At 45.6% G+C, this 19,630-nt stretch overlaps 1 protein-coding gene across 1 annotated transcript in view; it reads left to right on the top strand.

Annotated features, from left to right (window-relative positions):
• Nucleotides 1-19,630, top strand: part of LOC137538918 (protein phosphatase 1 regulatory subunit 36-like) — a 113,450-nt gene that overhangs the window by 25,221 nt on the left and 68,599 nt on the right. The window contains exons 2-5 of the mRNA XM_068261349.1: nucleotides 1,312-1,361; nucleotides 6,703-6,767; nucleotides 8,490-8,603; nucleotides 17,502-17,620. Coding sequence (XP_068117450.1) covers nucleotides 1,353-1,361; nucleotides 6,703-6,767; nucleotides 8,490-8,603; nucleotides 17,502-17,620 — 307 coding nt within the window. The 5' untranslated portion in view covers nucleotides 1,312-1,352. The remainder of the gene's footprint in view (nucleotides 1-1,311; nucleotides 1,362-6,702; nucleotides 6,768-8,489; nucleotides 8,604-17,501; nucleotides 17,621-19,630) is intronic.

The raw sequence follows: 19,630 nt of genomic DNA, 5'->3' as shown, positions 1-19,630 counted from the left end.
TGAAAGTTGAAAATATATATTTTTTTCGATCAAGAAATTCGAACGATTATCCTGTTTTTTTCGAGAAAAATCTGATCGGACATGCTGGAAAAATCTTTATATTCCATCTAACGGAATAATTGAACTAAATTATCTAATCGAAAAAAAATGAAAAATTGTACCATGTATGGGCACCTTAACTTTTCAAAAATATGACCAATGTACAACACACGCATATGTCCAATTTTTCCCCAATTATGATAAAAATGATAGGAAACTCTGAGAAAATTGCTAGGGTGTGTATATTAATAAATTGACAATCTAACACACACCATACAATCTTCAGAAAGATTGAAAAAAATTTCCAGCATTCCGGATCAATAAAAATGGGAAATCTGATCGAATTTATCAGTCAAATTAATACAAAGCTTTTGATATTTTCGGGAGATCCGATCATATTTATCAAATTGCCGTAAAATTGGATCATTTTATTGTATCGTGTGTGGCCACCTTAAATCCGATTTTACAGCAATTCGATAAAAACGAACGGATCTCCCGAAAAAATTGAAAGCTTTTTTTTCATTCGACTGAAAAATCAGATCAGATTTTTTATCGATCCAGAATGCCAGCTATTTTTCTTCAATTTCTACTAGAGATTGTATGGTGTGTGTTAGATTGGCAATTTATTAATATATACAACCTAGAAATTTTCTCAGTTTCCAATCATTTGTATCTTAACCTCCCTGGCGGTTAATTTATTTTGCCAAATGGGCAAAAATCCTTTTTTTTTAATGTATTTTTTTTGTTTCATGTAAAGCTACCAGAGTGGTAGCTACATGAAACACCACTAGAGGGCGCATGTGGCCCTCTAGTGCGATCGTCGCCGGCATCAATAGCAAACGGGAACGCGTATATAACGCGTTCCCCTGTTTGGCTTCTCCTGTCGCCATGGCGACGATCGGCATGACGTCATGGACGAGAAATCCTCCTGCGCAGCATAGCCCGAGCTCAGCTCGGGCTTACCGCCAGGGAGGTTAATTGGGGAAAAATTGAACATACGTGTGTGCTACATTGGTCATATTTTTGAAATGTTACAATCAGTCAGAAAAATTGATTGCAATTCTTAAATTGAACAGATATTTAAAAAATGGTGTGTGGCCACCTTAAGAGGGATCTATCGGTTGGCCACATCCTCCAGTGTATGGCCAGCCTTATACAACTTTTCGGGAATCCAGGCAAATTCAGTGTTCTTTGTTATAGTAGCTGCAGCTGTTTATAATAAATAGTCATTAGTAATGGTTATAAGTATTTGGTAATTTCTTATGTCTGCAGTTTTCCTGTCAGATTCACAGCCAGACACAACAGGAAGAGGAATGGAGACGGTAAGTAGTGCTTTCCTAACTCAATATCTATCCAAAGCTTGGGATTTTTTAAAGGGTAACCGTAATGAGAGCGACATAGAGGCTGCCTTATTTATTTCCTTTTAGGCAATACCAGTTGCCTAGCCGCCCTGCTGATCCTCTGCCTCTAATACTTTTAGCCATAGCCCCTGAACAACCATGCAACAGATCAGCTGTTTCTGACATTGTTGTCAAATCTGACTGGATTAGCTGCATGCTTGTTCCTGGTGTTATTCAGCTCCTCCTGCAACCAAATAGACCAGCAGGGCTGCTAGGCAACTGGTATTGTTTAAAGAGTAAAGGTGCGTACACACATGCGACTATAGTCGTTTGTAACGATCGTTCCCCGATCTTTACCAACGACGATCGTTACAAATAACGAACCACCGACTATTAAGGCAAACGACGAACGAGCCAAATCGCTACAAAAGAAAGTTCTGTCTCGGCGGATTTAAACCAACGACGATCGTTTGCAAAAGTAGTACATCGTTGGAAACGATCGTTCGTACTAGGCTTGACATGCGCATTTCACTATTTCTCCATGGAACTTCTCATTTTTATGCGCAGGCGCAATAGTTGCTTTCTGTGATGTAACGTTCGTTCTAACGATCAGATCGTTACACACATTTTAAAACTACCTTTACTTAGGTCGTTCTTTCATCAATTAAAAGTTCGTTCGTCGTTCTTAACGAACGATCGTTGTCGCATGTGTGTACGTAGCATAACTGTCAGGCTGCAAAAGCTAATTTAAACCTCTATTCTCCTGTGTTAAACAGTTTAGAAGGAAGCCAAAAAGGCAATACTGAAGTTAAAAATCTCTCTTACTGTGATGTGTGCTGAACAGCAAGGCTGTTAGACCCAAGCTCTTAAAAGGCCGAGAGGCCGCATACCATACTGCAAAGCATTCTGGGGCTGCTTCTTCTCCCTACTGCACTCCCTTTGTCCTCCACTTCATTTCCCTATCCCGCCCTAAGGCTGCTTTCACAGACAAGTTACAGGCTCATGTTACAGCAGCTTGTAACAGCAGCCCAACTCACAGCACTGAAAAATCCATGTGCTGTTCACAGGGCACATGTTCCGTTAGAGTATACTGCCTGAGTCCTCTATTGTTCCTAGCCACATGGCTAATTAATATTCACTGCTCAGTAGTGTTGTCCGGATCATGAACCATTAGCATCTTTCATCCTGTTCTTTTTTGTGAGTGGAATCATCAGGAAGCAGGGAGGATATGACATCACAATTGGCTTCATACAAGACAGACAAACATGGAACCTGCCATGAGCTGTCAGGAGCATCAATCTTCAAATACTATATAAAAATTCTGTGAAATCCAAACGTGGACAGTGAAATGCATATGTAATGTAAGTACAGCCAATCTTTAGCTAATGATATATGTGTTTTTTTCTCTGAGACCCTATACCTAACAGCTCTTCTTTTAAAAGGAAACAAATATGGCAGCGTCCATGTAAATTGGGGAGAGGAAAGATTTTACAATGAGCAAACACTGACTAAATCATTTATACATAATTATTGTAAAAATGAAGCACTTTTTTTTATTACATTTTATTACATTATTTTCACCGGCGTTCCCATTCAAGCACACCTGAACTGAGAGGGATATGGAGGCTGTCATGTCATGTTTTGAACAATGCACATTGCCCGGCTGTCCTGCTGATCCTCTGCCTCTAATACTTTTAGCCAAGACTCTGATCAAGCATGCTGATGATTCTGACTGAAGTGTGACTGGATAAGCTACATGTCTGGTGTGTGATTCAGACACTACTGCAGCCAAAGAGGCAGGGAACTGGTATTGTCTAATAGGAAATGGCAGCCTCCATATCTCTCTCACTTCAGGTGCACTTCAAGCTCAGAAGGCAGACATCCTTCCTTTTGAGTGAAACCGCGTTCCTTTACACAGATAGACTAGTTTGGCATGAATTTAAAGGGAAGGTCCGAGGAGCATAAAAATGAAAACTCCACTTACATGGGGCTTCCTCCAGCCCCGGCAGCCGTCCTGTGCCCTCACCGCAGCTCCGGTGGCTCCCGGCCCCCTCCACGCCAGGTCGGCATCTACTTGCACTCCAACGTACAGCTCATTGAGTCGCACTGATGTCATCCGGACTGTACCGCGCAGGTGTAGAACTATATGCCTGCGCAGTACAGCTCGGCCTGACGTCATCGCGACTACATGAGCCGCACGCTGGTACGCAACTAGGCCACTGATACTGGAGGGGACCCCGGGCCACCGGCGGTGAGCAGAGCTGCGGCGAGGGCTTCCAGGCGCTGGAGGAAGCTTAAGTAAGTGGATTTTTTTATTTTTAAAGTGGAATATAATCCTGCATTTCATCTTTGCTCTAAAACATTTACAGCAAATTATATGCAACCAGCATTTTTAGTAGACCAGCATTGGAAGGGTTACGCACAGAGCTTGAAAGTTCAGTGCAGTGAAATGCATACGCATCTGAACTTTAGATAATGTTATCTTGTGTTTACTTAAAGGGAACCTTAAAGCTACTTGCAGACCAAGACGTTGCATTAGATGCCACGTTAAGGTCGCATAACGTGCACCTAACGCATCGTATGGTGCTGCAAGAGAGGACGGTAGAGTGAGCCGCGTTAGGCGGCTCTATCCGTATAAGGTCTCCCAGAGTGGCGCTGATTGGCCGGCGGGACCACGTGATGCGGAGCGAGACACTCCGCATCACGTGGTCCCGCCGGCCAATCAGCGGCCGCCAGTGCAGTGAATATTAAGTAGCCATGTGCGCGGCTACTGTAGCTGGCTCTCCCCGCCTCCTCTCCGCCCCCCACTGCGCATGTGCAAACAGTCTAACGCGGCTATAGCCGCTCCAACGCCGTAGCATGCTGCACTTTCGGCAGAACGTGCAGCGTTACATGTAACGCAACGTGGGCTGTGTGAACAGCCCACTTGTGTTACATTGCTGTGCGTTGGGGGAGCGTTACAGGCTGCACTAACGTGTGCCTGTAACGTCCCTGTGTGGAAGCAGCCTAACTGAGAGTGATATGGCTGTTTCCTGTTAAACAATACCAGTTGCCTGGCAGTCCAGCTGATCTCTGTGACTGCAATAGTGGCTGAATCCCACCCTGAAACAAGCATGCAGCTAATCCAGTCTGACTTCAGTCAGAGCACCTGATCTGCATGCTTGTTGAGGGGCTGTGGCTAAAAGTATTAGAGACATAGGCTCAGCAGGGGAGTCGGGCAACTGGTATTATTTTTAAAGGAAAAATCCATATACTTCTCAGTTTAGGTTCCCTTTAAATGTGTCAAGTGAGGAATGTAACACATTCTCTGAGGCCTGGAACCGACTACAAATTGCAAATCGCTAGTACAATCGCTAGCATTTTTAATAAGGGATTTGTAAGCGATTTCATGAGCGTTTTCCGGCGCTTTTGGGATCGATTTTAAAAAGTGTAAGCTTTTTGCCAGCAATTGTGTAGCGATTTGCAATTAGTGATTTTAATTCTGATTGGTCCTTTCAATGTATCATAATTTTATTTACAGTTTGCAATTGCACTGAAATCGCTATGTGTAGCGACTCATGGGCGGTTTGGCAGCGCTTCAGTACATTACATTGAAGCGCAAACGCTCCCAAAATGCTGCATGTTCTGCGATTGCGATTTTACTAATCGCAATCGCTACTGTGGAATTGGTTACATTTATTTACATTGGCAGAGCGTTTGGGAAAGCGCTAGCGATTTAAAGCGCTCCCCAAACGCTCAAAAAATCGCTCTAGTTGGTTCCAGCCTTGACTGCGGAGAAGCTGCTGGAGACAAAGAGACACTGAAAGCATCACCTGAGGAAGGGCGTGGCCCGAAACATGTCGTGCACTGACACTCTGTAACTGTATGCACTCAATACAGATTACTTGAAATAGCCTTCTGTGTGCCGTCTTCTTTTCTGGTGTTGTAGACACTGAAAGCATGTCTGCCTGCAATACAGCAATGAATCAAAACAGTTATTAATAAAATGCAAAGTCAGCTCACAAAGCAAAAAACTGTACTTTTGGAAACCTATAACTTCTAAATGAATAATAATACTTATGCAGAAATGCAAATATAACCGTTTGGCATATAAAAAGTAGGTAAACATGTTTTTATTGAATATTATGTCAGGGTTTTAAACCGCTTTAAGCTCCTTGGACGTGTCCTTTAACATAAACACAGGATGGATACTTTTGGGCAATGTATATTAATTGGGACAGTGGTCTCCAGACAATAAGGTTTGGGTTCACACTGGCGGAAAAAAATTAGTTTTGTTTATTGGAACAGAACGGATGTGGACAGAGTGCAAAGGCATAGGATCTGTTCACAACATTCTGTTCGGGCTGGAACCCACAAGAGCGGTTTTGTGAGCATTTCTGGAGCGATTCAAAACGCTAGCGTTTTGCCAAAACGCTCAGCTAAAGTTAATGGACGGGGCAACTTCCACTGGAGCGATTGCGCTTCCTGAAATCGCAAGCGCAGGACAGCAAGCATTTTGGGAGCGTTAGCGCTTCAATGTTAAGTATATCATCGCTGGCGTAATCGCTCATCAAAACCTGCAGGGAGCGATTTTGCTAGCGTTTTAAAGTTACTGCACACTGTAACAAAATTAAAATTAATTGAACGGAACAATCAGACTTTAAAACGCTAATCGCTACACAACCGCTGGCAAATTGATACACTTTGTAAAATCACTTCCTAAAACGCTCATGAAATCACTTACAAACTGCTCATACAAAACGCTAGCGCTTGCGATTAGCGATAGCGTTTTGAAGTGGGTTCCAGGCCTCAATGACTGATCCACTCAGTGAAGGGAATGCAATGCTGAATTCTGCAGGAACGGTGTCTGTTCTCACTAGGTTGGTGCCGTGTACGTTTCGCAAATTTTACTCCCCTGACACCGTCCATTCCATCACTGCAGCCACTGCATACAGAAAAGGCCAGTATACCAATCACAGCGCCCTATCAGAGGCATGAGGCTAACTGCAATAGACCAATGGGAATCGTCCCTCCCCAGGGAGCATTCTCATTGGTTAAATGAAAATCCTCTCTGGTGCGCAACTCCCATTGGTCTTTTGCAAACCAATCATAGCCTGATGCCACGAGTGGGGCTCTGGGTTCAGTATACTGGTGTTTCTTACATGCAGAGGACCTAAGCAGCGGCGGCGGAATGCAAATGTGATGGCACGGGTACCCAACAGGTGGCGACGCGCAAACGCAACAGAATAAACGGATGGAAAACTGATGCCATAGAAATCTATTGGAAATAATCCTATGCATTCGTATGCATCCTATAATCCTGTGCATTATTTTGTACCTGCAGTCTACGACCCCCAAACTAGGCCGCTGGTATTGGAAAGATGAGACAAAGACACTTGAATTTGAAAGGTAAATATCATTATTTTTATCATTTTGTATAACTTAAAGGGAACCTAAACTGAAAGCAAAAAAAAAACCAACATAACTTACCTGGGGCTTCTACCAGCACCCTGCAGCCGTCCTGTGCCCGCAACGTCCTGGAATGACCCTCCGGTCCTCATCAGCGGCTGAGTTTTATTTTCAGCGTCTGAGCCAGTCGATGGACACTGACTGCATGCATCTTTTATCACGCTCCCATTGCTAGGAGCGTCATGCGCATGTACTGCAAATGCACAGGATGCTCCCAGTGGCGGAATCGGGATTGAGGACGCGCGCAGGGGGCTGGTAGAAATTTGATTCTGTGGAACAACTCAAATAAAAATATTTTCAAAAAGACCTTGTAGCTTTTGAGAAATTCGATTTTAAAAAATTCAAAGAAAAAATGGTTATTAAAGTGAACCTAAACTGAACGCAAAAGTTTCACTTACCTGGGGCTTCTACTAGCCCCCTGCAGCCGCCCTGTGTCCACGACAAACGGTTCCTCCGAGCCACCACCGCAGCTCAGTTTCGTTTCTGCCGACTGATGATCATACTGCGCCTGAGCGTCCCTGGCCATGCGCGTCCTTGTTCGCACTCCCCTCGGCGAGAGCGTCCTGCGCAGGTGCAGTCAGGGCCGGTTCTAGACTTTGCTGCCTGAGGCAAACTTATGAGGATGTACTTATGGTAAGCGCACTGTGTTTTGTGGTGTATTGTGGTGGAGGAGATTTGAGATTAGCGCCAAAGGTTGTATATATTGTATATCAGAAGGACACTGGGCTGGTGTGTTTGGACTTTGGCAGCTTATCCTATCAAGAACTTTTTAATGACATTTTATTTTATAATTTGAAAATTTGTATGTATATGATTGCGCTGATATAGTTTTTATATTGTAGATTACAATATTGTTACAGTGAGGCTGTTACTGAACAGCTTCTGTAACAAAAACGCCTGGGAAACCGCTCTGATCTAGCGTTTTCCAGAGTGGTATCTTCCTCCTGCAGTTTCTCCTGGTTTCTAATAGCTATAGAAGCTGCCATGTCCCCCTCCCTTTCTCTTTGCCCTTATTCAGCCGGGGAAGCTGTGAAGATAGCATCTGTGACTCCTCTAAACTAAAGAACAGTGTCCTGATACCCTTCCCCCCCCTGTGCTGATGAAAACTTTTGTTTGCCCTCTGTTAAGTGTACAGTAATTGTCAGTAGGGCTGCTCAATTCCGGATCCGGGAGTTGCTATCCGGATTTCTCCCAGTAAACCTGTGCGGGCTGGGGGGGGGGGGGGGGTGTCAAGCTTACCTGTCTGACGTCTTCTTCGTCCGTCCCTGGCGCCTCCCACGATGCGGGGGAGCTCAGCGCCATGCGCTCCAGCGATGTGATGTCAGAGGCAGGCCGAGACCTAGAGGCTTGCGCCTCAGCATGGGTCTCGGCGCTCTGCCGCCATGAGCGGCCACCGGATCTTACAGTAATATAATTACATTAGTCCTTATTTGCCTGCTAAGCCTCTGCTAAACTTTTAAATGTAAAAAGAAGAGGTAAAATTGGAGGTGTTTTTATCAATGAGCCACATTGTTAACATGCATGTTTAATGTGCTGCTGATATGCCCTGGGTGCCAAAAATGGTGCTTGGTTCCCTTTTAAGTACACCTCATGCAGGTTTGACAGAAGACTTCTCTTCTCTAATGTTCTCTAGTAAATCAGGTATGTTATCTTCATTCGCAGATATTCTTCAAAATCCAGCATCCCATCATTAAATGAGAAAACCAGGAGAGGAAACAGGACAGCGCTCCGAGATAGAGAAAGAGGAGGCAGAACAGAGAGAGAGGCACACGACAGGTACACCTGGAAGAGTCCATTTCCTGTGCAGTCAGAATGGAGGGGCCCCATTGCCATAATACCACGCATTTCTGTGCTCAATGCTGTCCTGTCCCGTTACATGTACCCAACCCCCCCCCCCCCCCCCCTCCCCTGCAATTTGGATAGTACCCCTATTCCGAAGTACAGCCAGGAAAAGAGTACCTCCAGTGTAATTGAGGTTCAGGCACTTGTTATTGTACTCTTTATTGGGGATCGAACCTGAAAAGGTTAAAGAGAAAACGTAACCAAGAATTGAACTTTATCCCAATCAGTAGCTGATACCCCCTTTCCCATGAGAAATCTTTTCCTTTCTACAAACGGATCATCAGGGGGCGCTGTATGGCTGATATTGTGGTGAAACCCCTCCCACAGAGTGATGTCAGGACCATGGGAGCCTTGTTGCATTGTGGGAAATAATAGCTGTTTACAGCTAAGTCCAACTGCCATAAAAAGGAAGCAGCATCTCCTTCCAGTGACATCACCTGCCAGCAGTAGCAATGTCACCATGTGATAAATGTCAGAATGTAAATCAGTGAGAGAGTAGGGAGAGTTTAGGTCAGAGTAAAATATTGGTAAATGTTACTGATATTTTACTATATACATCTAACAGAATATTGGTAAATTTATTGATATTCTACTGCTGCCATCCTGTGCCATTTTCAGCATGAGCCTTTATAAAATGTATGCTCTGTGGGATGGGCTGGGAACACCATGGAATCCTACATCTTACAGGACATATCAGATCTGTTGCTAGCATCTTGATAACATACACGACACAACCCGTTCCAGGCCTCGACAGGCCAGACAAGGGAGACACAATATTGGGCAGGAGGATTTCATGCAAGGTACACACCGTGCAATTTCCTGTCAGATCGATGGGTCAAACCAATTCTTTCTGACAAGTCTGATCTGCTCCCAATCGATATCGGGATGAATTTTGTGTAGTAGTGATCTAAAAACTGATCCCGTTATCATCAGGAGCAGATCGGGTATGTCGGAAATTATCGCTTCGACCCGGCGATCTGACTGAAAATTGCATAGTGTGTACCTGGGATAACAGTTTGGTTGATGACTTTTTAGGCTAACTTGTACAACATCGTGCGTAGTGCTAAAGAAAATTGCACGTTGTACTTATTAAAGTGGACCTGAACTCTTGCCCAGGACAGAAGGAAAACACAGAGAAATGCACCCTGTATGTATTTACAGAGTTTAGCCTGTCTAATTCCCCCCTCATCTGTGACGAATCACAGATGTAATTTCATCTCTCAGCTGTGTCAGCTCAGGAATCTGGGCTGCCCCGGCAGAGCAGCTAATTTGTAAACACAGGATGTTAAAGAGAGTCTGAAGCGAGAATAAATCTCGCTTCAGACCTCATAGTTAGCAGGGGCACGCGTGCCCCTGCTAAACCGCCGCTATCCCGCGGCTTAACGGGGGTCCCTGATCCCACAAATCCCCTCGGTACAGCCTGGGAGCGCTTCCTGGTTGGGGCAGGGCTAACCGCCGCAGCCCTGCCCCACGCGCGTCTGTCAGCGCGTATCTCCGCCTCTCCCCCGCCCCTCTCAGTCTTCCTTCACTGAGAGGGGCGAGGGAGAGGCGGTGATGCGCCGCTGATAGACGCGACTGGAGGCAGGGCTGCAACTGTTAGCCCTGCCTCCAGGAACAACAAAGTCTGCGACCAAGTCTTGCAGGGGTGGGTTTGGGGGTGAAGGGACCACCGTTTAGCGGCGGTTTAGCAGGGGCACACATGCCCCTGCTAACTTTGAGCTCTGAAGTGAGATTTATTCTCGCTTCAGAGTCTCTTTAAAGAGGAGCCATTCCATGCCAGGAAAACAAAAAAAACATATGTTAGTAAATAAATACTTGCTCCACTAAAACAACAGATATATTGCACTTTCCACGTTTTGAATTCAGTGAATTTTAATAGTAAAATAAGGAGACTTCTGTTCCTGGCAGGAGCCATCTTGGATCCCTCAGGCTGAAGCCAATCCTGATGTCATTTCCTCCCTTACTCCCCGCAGCATTAAAGATTGCAGCGGGGAGGAATAAAGGCAACGTACACACTCACCTCATCGTGGTTCCAGACTCTGAAGTTCCCATCTATACACCCTGCACTACCACCGCACAGGTTGTGCAGAGTATAGACGGGAACTCCAGCACCTGGAACCATGATGAGGTCAGTCGCGTGTGCTGCCTTTATTCCTCCCTGCTGCGATGCCGAAAGGGTAGATGGTGGATGCGGGAGGATGCCCATGGATGTGGCAGCAGTGCGGGGGGAGGTCCCATGGATGCGGGGGTGCCCATGGATGCGGCTGCAGCACGGGGAGGGAGCGGACGGTGGCACACTAAGGCGGCCAATCAGAGAGGAACAAGCGTGGGAGGAATAGAGGCTTCAGCCAATCAGGCTAAATTATCTGCGTCTGAGGAGAAGGGGAGGAGAGTAAAGGGGGGAAAACAACCCCGGCATGCACTGCAACTTCTCTTTTGCGGCTGATGTAGAAAATAAGAGCAGAGGACATGGGGACTGATTATTCCTCTGGAAAAGAAAAGTAAGATTGATAAGGACATCTTGGATCACCTCTTTAGAATCATTTTTACTTATTTAACACACAGAAATAGAGAATTGATTTTGAATTGTATGCCTAACAGTTACACTTTAAACCATATGCCTGCTTCCATAAAAGCAGGAAGTAGACACACTGCAGATTTATTGCAGGATTTGTATCAGCTGTAACAAAGAAATGTTTTACTTTAACCTCTTGAGGACTGCAGGGCTAAACCCCCCTAGTGACCAGGCAATTTTTAGTTTAAAAGGCCACTGCAGCTTTAAGGCCAAGCTGCAGAGCCGCACAACACAGCACACGAGTGATTTCCCCCCCCCTTTTCTCCCCACCAACAGAGCTCTCTGTTGGTGGGGTCTGATCGCTCCCCCCATGTTTTTTTTTTTTTTTAATAAATATTTTTGTTTGTGTTTTTTAAAAAAAACAACTGTTCCTTTAAACCCCTTCCCTCCCTCCCTCGCTTCCTCCCCCCAGCCAGCCAATCATGGCGATCAGCTCTCATAGGCTTTACCCTATGAGAGCCGATCGCTCTCTTGTCCCCCAGGGGGACAGCCGTGTCACACGGCTGTCCCCAGTGCAGCGATGCTGCTGCTGATCGCAGCGCTGCACAGAGTAAATAGACGGCGATTACGCCGTCTAACAGTCTCCCGAGCGGCAATAGCCGCTCGGAGACTGAAGGCGGGGCGGAGCTCCGCCCCCCAAGCAGGAGATGCGCGCGCAGCCTGCGCGCGATCTCCTGCAAAACAGAGCCCCAGGACTTTACGCCAATTGGCGTTAGGCGGTCCTGGGGCTGCCGCCGCGGCCACGCCTACTGGCGTGACGCGGTCGGCAAGAGGTTAAAGGTTATTATGCTGTTGCTTATCTTTTAGAGCAGAAAGGAAGTTCTGAGTTCAGGTCCGCTTTAAGAAACAAGATGCAAAGGCTGTTTGACAAATGAACAACATGGAATACTTTCTGTACATTTAAACATCTTACTGAAGTTATCACCTATTCACATGAGCTGGGAACAGCCTATCTCCCAAAATGCTGTGGGCTCTCGTCGTGATGTTATGTGTGATGTTACCCGTTTTCAGCACATGCAGAAGAGTTTACGCATGCCTATGCATTTAAAGAATCAGGGGCTAATCTCTGGAAACTGTTTAAACTTTTTTTTTTTTTGTACCATGAGAACAGTTTTGGGCATCATGTTGCATCAGGATCCATCACTTTATTCAAATCGTCACAAAATTGACACGACTGAGCATCTACCTGAGAATTAACTGGCTGGATGTTGCCTTTCGCAGGCATTGTCAGCATGGAGATTAATTAGCGCTTTAACCACTTAAGGACCGCCCCCAGCCGATGGGCGGCGGCAAAGTCCGGGCCTAAACGACCGCAATACGCCCATCGGCGGGGGCGGCTGCGGGCGTGGTTTTGCGGCGATCGCGTCATTCGTGACGGAAGCGCCGGCGGGTTACTAGCACCCGGATCGCCGCACGGATAGTGTATAATAGGCTTTGTAATGTATACAAAGCCTATTATACTGGCTGCCTCCTGCCCTGGTGGTCCCAGTGTCCGAGGGACCACCAGGGCAGGCTGCAGCCACCCTAGTCTGCACCCAACCACACTGATTTCCCCCCCCCTGCCCCCTGATCGCACACAGCACACCTCAGACCCCCCCCTGCCCACCCCCCAGACCCCTGTTTGCACCCAATCACCCCCCTAATCACCCATCAATCACTCCCTGTCACTATCTAAAAACGCTATTTATTTTTTTTTAACCCTAAACTGCCCCCTGCTCCCTCCTGATCACCCCCCCACCCCTCAAATTCTCCCCAGACCCCCCCCCCCCCCCTGTGTACTGTATGCATCTATCCCCCCTGATCACCTGCCAATCACCCATCAATCACCCCCTGTCACTGCCACCCATCAATCAGCCCCTAACCTGCCCCTTGCGGGCAATCTGATCACCCACCCACACCAATAGATCGCCCGCAGATCCGACATCAGATCACCTCCCAAGTGCAGTGTTTACATCTCTTCTCTCCTCTAAACACCCACTAATTACCCATCAATCACCCCCTATCACCACCTGTCACTGTTACCCATCAGATCAGACCCTAATCTGCCACTTGCGGGCACCTAATCACCCGCCTACATGCTCAGATTGCCCTCAGACCCCCCCTTATCAATTCGCCAGTGCAATATTTACATCTGTTCTTCCCTGTAATAACCCACTGATCACCTGTCAATCACCTGCCAATCACCTATCACCCATCAATCACCCCCTGTCACTGCCACCCATCAATCAGCCCCTAACCTGCCCCTTGCGGGCAATCTGATGACCCACCCAGAAGATTTTATTTTTTGTCACAAGTTAGTGGAAAATGACACTCTGTGAAAAAATACAATTAAAATCAATTTCCGCTAACTTGTGACAAAAAAAAAAAAAAATCTTCTATGAACTCGCCATACTACTAACGGAATACCTTGGGGTGTCTTCTTTCTAAAATGGGGTCATTTGTGGGGTTCCTATACTGCCCTGGCATTTTAGGGGCCCTAAACCGTGAGGAGTAGTCTTGAAACCAAATGTCGCAAAATGACCTGTGAAATCCTAAAGGTACTCATTGGACTTTGGGCCCCTTAGCGCAGTTAGGGTGCAAAAAAGTGCCACACATGTGGTATCGCCGTACTCAGGAGAAGTAGTATAATGTGTTTTGGGGTGTATTTTTACACATACCCATGCTGAGTGGGAGAAATATCTCTGTGAATAGACAATTGTGTGTAAAAAAAATCAAAAAATTGTCATTTACGGAGATATTTCTCCCACCCAGCATGGGTATGTGTAAAGATACACCCCAAAACACATTATACTACTTCTCCTGAGTACGGCAATACCACATGTGTGGCACTTTTTTGCAGCCTAACTGCGCTAAGGGGCCCAAAGTCCAATAAGCATCTTTAGGCTTTACAGGGGTGCTTACAATTAGGCACCCCCCAAAATGCCAGGACAGTGAACACACCCCACAAATGACCCCATTTTGGAAAGTAGACACTTCAAGGTATTCAGAGAGGAGCATAGTGAGTCCGTGGCAGATTTCATTTTTTTTTTGTCGCAAGTTAGAAGAAATGGAAACTTTTTTTTTTTGTCACAAAGTGTCATTTTCCGCTAACTTGTAACAAAAAATAAAATCTTCTATGAACTCACCATGCCTCTCACTGAATACTTTGGGATGTCTTCTTTCCAGAATGGGTTCATTTGGGGGGTATTTATTCTATCCTGGAATTTTAGCACCTCATGAAACATGACAGGGGGTCAGAATAGCCAGAGATGCTTGAAAATGGGAAAATTCACTTTTGGCACCATAGTTTGTAAACGCTATAACTTTTACCCAATCCAATAAATATACACTGAATGGTTTTTTTTTTATCAAAGACATGTAGCAGAATAACTTTCGCGCTCAAATGTATAGGAAATTTTACTTTATTTGAAAAATGTCAGCACAGAAAGTTAAAAAAGTCATTTTTTTTGACAAAATTCATGTCTTTTTTGATGAATATAATAAAAAGTAAAACTCGCAGCAGCAATCAAATAGCACTAAAAGAAAGCTGTATTAGTGACAAGAAAAGGAGGTAAAATTCATTTAGGTGGTAGGTTGTATGACCGAGCAATAAACCGTGAAAGCTGCAGTGGTCTGAATGGAAAAAAAGGCTCTGGTCCTTAAGGGGTGAAAAGACTGTGGTCCTCAAGTGGTTAAAGCCTAGTGCACTCCATGCAAAAGCGCTAAGTGCTTAGCGATTATATTTTAAAGTAATTTTCAGAGCAATTTTCGAAGGAATGTGCATTTTGTGTTCAGTGCTGCTGTGCGCGTGCACGCTCCCGCGCACCACTTCCGCACGCGTGCACGTGAGAAAAGTAAAACAAAAAACACAACATAGACAAAATACACCTTTATTTCCTAATAATATATTGTCACCATACTTTGTACTAGGGACATGCTTCAAATCTTGTGATAGCAGGACAAATGGGCAGATAAAATGTGTGGGTTTTATGTACAGTAGCAGTGTTCAGGGCCGAGCTGAGGCATAGGCTGGAGAGGCTCCAGCCTCAGGGCGCAGTGTAGGAGTGGGCGCACAATTCATTCAGCTGTCATTCCTAATTGTGTATGAAGCATAAATAAATTAGAAAATGGGATACATAGCAGTGACTGCAAGCCAGATAACTAGATATTAAGGTGTTGGGGAGGTTGTGGGCCCTGTGGCCCTCTTAGTCTAATAGCAATCAGTGTGTGACAGCTGGGGAGGGAGGGATGGAGGGGCGCACTTTGGTGTCTCAGCCTTGGGGGCTGGAGGACCTTGTCCCTGCTCTGGCAGTGTTTATATACTGGGCGCATATACAGAGCAGCAACCCCAGCACTTACCACCATAAAGCCTCACTGAGCCAGGGGGGCGAGGCCATACCACACGCTCTCAAGCAAAGCATCAGCAACCAGCCCAGCCAAGGCCACCAACACAGGCTGACAAAAGCCCAAATATGTTTTTCTTAACATCTTAGTAAGGGGGCTTTTAGGACCATTGTAGTCCCTTACACACTCCAATGAGTTCTGGGTCACCATGAGCTTGCTGGTTAGTCTGTACCTATCAATCACTACAGAGGGAGTACACAATGGCTCCATATCTGGGGAGGCTACACCACCACAAAGACAGACAGACCCTGAGCCTGTACCGTCTGAGTGCCCACAGCCTGGAGATAGAGACAGGACGGCACAGACAGACATGGAAGCCCCGGGAGGAGAGACTGTGCAGACCATGTGAACAGGGGGTCCTGGAGGATGAGGCCCACTTCCTGCTACACTGCAGCAAATATGCACCTGTGAGGACCGCCCACTTCCAGAGACTCTCCGCCCACATCCAGGATTTCACCTCCACAGATAAGGAGAGGAAACTCCTATATCCTACTGGGGGAAGAGGAAAAAAACTGTGCAAATAGCTGCCCGATATGTCACAGCCTGCCACCAACTGAGAGGAACATGATACCACATGGACTGTATACCCCCAATACCCCCCTATGGACTGTATATCCCAGCCCCCCATATTGTCCCTTACATCCACCACACCCTAAGGACTACATACCCCAACCCCCTATACCCTTCCCTTATTCCCACAATCCCCTCCCCATGTTAATGTTTTGTTTTGCTTTGGCAATGCTAAATGTACCTGGTCTTGCCAATAAAGCTTTTTTGGATTGGACTATAGGGGACGAAATTGGAGAAATAGTGTATTTTTTCAATTTTTTCCATGTTTTTCCCTTTTAAATGCATAGAAAATAAAGTAGTTACTGATAAAAATACCAACACCAAAAAGCCTAATTGGTGGTGAAAAAAACAAGCTATAGATCATGTCATTGTGATTAGTAGTGATTAAGCTATTGGCAAATGAAAGGGATGAGCACTGAAAGGTGAAAATCGCTCTTGTCCGTTAAGGTGCGTACACACGCACTACTGTAACGAACGACGGGTCCGTCAGACCCTCCCGCTGGGCGGGCGTTCTGCCGACTGTAGAGCGTGTGTACAGTCTGTTGGCAGACTGATAAGGCAGTTTCTGAACGATCCTTTGAGCAGGAGGGTCTGAAGGACCCGTCATTCGTTACAGTAGTGCGTGTGTACGCACCTTTAGGGTAAAAACCGCTTTGGGTGAAGTGGTTAATCACCTCGGACCTTCCCTTTAAGAAAAATCGAAATAAAAGGCTTTAAAGGAATACTGTAGAGGGGTCGCTGGAAAATGAGTTGAACTTACCCAGGGCTTCTAATGGTCCCCCGCAGACATCCTGTGCCCGCGCAGCCACTCACCGATGCTCCGACCCCGCCTCCGGATCACTTCTGGAATTTCAGACTTTAAAGTCTGAAAACCACTGCGCCTGCGTTGCCGTGTCCTCACTCCCGCTGATGTCACCAGGAATGTATAGCACAAGCCCAGTATGGTCTGTACCTGTGCAGTACGCTCCTGGTGACATCAGCGGGAGCGAGGACACCGCAATGCAGGCGCAGTGGTTTTCAGACTTTAAAGTCTGAAATTCCAGAAGTGAACCGGAGGCGGGGCCGGAGCATCGGGGAGTGGCTGCGCGGGCACAGGAAGTCTGCGGGGGCGGAGCATCGGGGAGTGGCTGCGCAGGCACAGGACGTCTGCGGGGGACCATTATAAGTCCTGGGTAAGTTCAGCTCATTTTCCCCCGACCCCCCTACAGTATCCCTTTAACTTTAATGCCATCTTAATAAAATCTTTTCATTTCCGATTGTGACATTGGAATATTGGATAATGATTTGTATTTGTCTTTTTTAAGGGCATCATCTTTATCCTTGCAAAGAGCACCTGCCTACACTGACCTTCTTAGAGTCACAAAATCTCACTCACAGACCGGAATGCAAGACACCAAATACGTGACCCTGGATTATGTGAGATGTGAGTTCCTAGGCACACTATAGACCTATCTGTATTGATAATGATTTCTCTGTTTACTTCTATAATGCACTGAAGTCTTGTCTTACAGCAGCCGGGCTCAGATATATGCTGCATATTTAAAGGGAACTTGAAGTGAGAGGATTGCGGAGAGTGCCATCTTAATAAACAATGCCAGTTCCCCCGACTCCTGTGCTGATGCTCCACCTCTAATGCTGTAAGTCACTGAACATGGCAGCCTCTGTATTCCTGTTACTTCAGGTTCCCTTTAAAGGACACCTGATTTGAGAGGGATTTGGAGGCTGCCATATTTACTTCCTTTAAAATAACACCAGTTGGCTTTTTGGCTGCTGTAGTGTCTGAATTACACCTGAAACAGGCATGCAGCTAATTCAGTCAGACTTCAGTCAGAGACATCTGCATGCTTGTTCAGAGTTGATTGGCTAAAAGTATTGAATGCAGTGGATCAGCAGGACAGCCAGGCAACTAGTATTGTTTACAAGGAAATAAACATGTCAGCCACCATATCCCTCTCACTTCAGGTGTGCTTTAAAGCATTAATATTTATTTTTCGAAACCTCATTTGAATCAATCTGTTTGCAACTGTCATTTTCCCAACTGTTTTCTACAACATTATTATTATTATTATTATTATTATTATTATTATTATTATTATTATTTAGTATTTATATAGTGCCGACATTTTCCACAGACTAGATATTGTTTTGTCACTTAAAGGGGCACTACAGCAAAAAAAATGTAAAATTTAAAATATGTGCAAACATATACAGATAAGAAGTACGTTTTTTCCAGAGTAAAATGAGCCATAAATGACTTTTCTCCTATGTTGCTGTCACTTACAGTAGGTAGTAGAAATCTGACAGAAGCGACAGGTTTTGGACTAGCCCATCTCCTCATAGGGGATTCTCAGCAAGGCTTTTATTCTTTATAAAGATATTCCCTAAAAAGGATTTAAACAATGATGCTGGACAGCTTCCCTGCTCGCTACACAGTTTTTTGGCAGTTGGACAGAGCAACTGCCATTCACTATATGAAAATAAATATATCCCTGAGAATCCCCTAAGAAGAGATGGACTAGTCCAAAACCTGTCGCTTCTGTCAGATTTCTACTACCTACTGTAAGTAACAGCAATATAGGAGAAAAGTAATTTATGGCTCATTTTACTCTGAAAAAAAGGTACTTCTTATTTGTATATGTTTGCACATATTTAAAATTTTACAGTTTTTCGCTGTAGTCTACCTTTAGAAGCGTTCTTTAACTTTTTTTTTTTTATTCACCTACCTGGGGCTTCTACCAGCCCCCTGCAGACGTCCTGTGCCCACACTGGTCCTTAAGGATCCTCTATCCCCGCCACAGCTCAAGCATTGTTTTTTTCTCCTTACGAGTCGAATGCCACTGCGTCTGCGCGCCCACGCACATCCTCACTCACGTCCCTGGGAACGTCCTGCACAGGTGCAGTACGAAATGTTCTCATACTGTACCTGCGTACTGTGCCTGCGTTAAAGTAGCAGTAAGCCTGCCAAACATTTGTCCTGTTACATAGAGTTTGCACATAGCAGTGGGCGGCTACAAACAGTCGCATCTAGCACTAGGGGGATGAAGGAGCAGCGAACGGGCACTTACAGATCTGTAAGCCATCTGTCACTCACCAAATGTGCTTCTCGCCAAGGAGCTTACAATCTAATTCCTACCATCATGTCACTAACTGTCCTCAGAGGAGCTTACAATCTAATTCCTACCATCGTATCACTAACTGTCCTCAGAGGAGCTTACAATCTAATTCCTGCCATCATGTCACTAACTGCCCTCAGAGGAGCTTACAATCTAATTCCTGCCATCGTATCACTAACTGTCCTCAGAGGAGCTTACAATCTAATTCCTGCCATCATGTCACTAACTGTCCTCAGAGGAGCTTACAATCTAATTCCTGCCATCATGTCACTAACTGTCCTCAGAGGAGCTTACAATCTAATTCCTGCCATCATGTCACT

This window comes from Hyperolius riggenbachi, chromosome 11 (assembly GCF_040937935.1).
Source record: "Hyperolius riggenbachi isolate aHypRig1 chromosome 11, aHypRig1.pri, whole genome shotgun sequence".
NCBI lineage: Eukaryota > Metazoa > Chordata > Amphibia > Anura > Hyperoliidae > Hyperolius > Hyperolius riggenbachi.
This window is presented reverse-complemented; position numbering and strand designations above follow the sequence as displayed.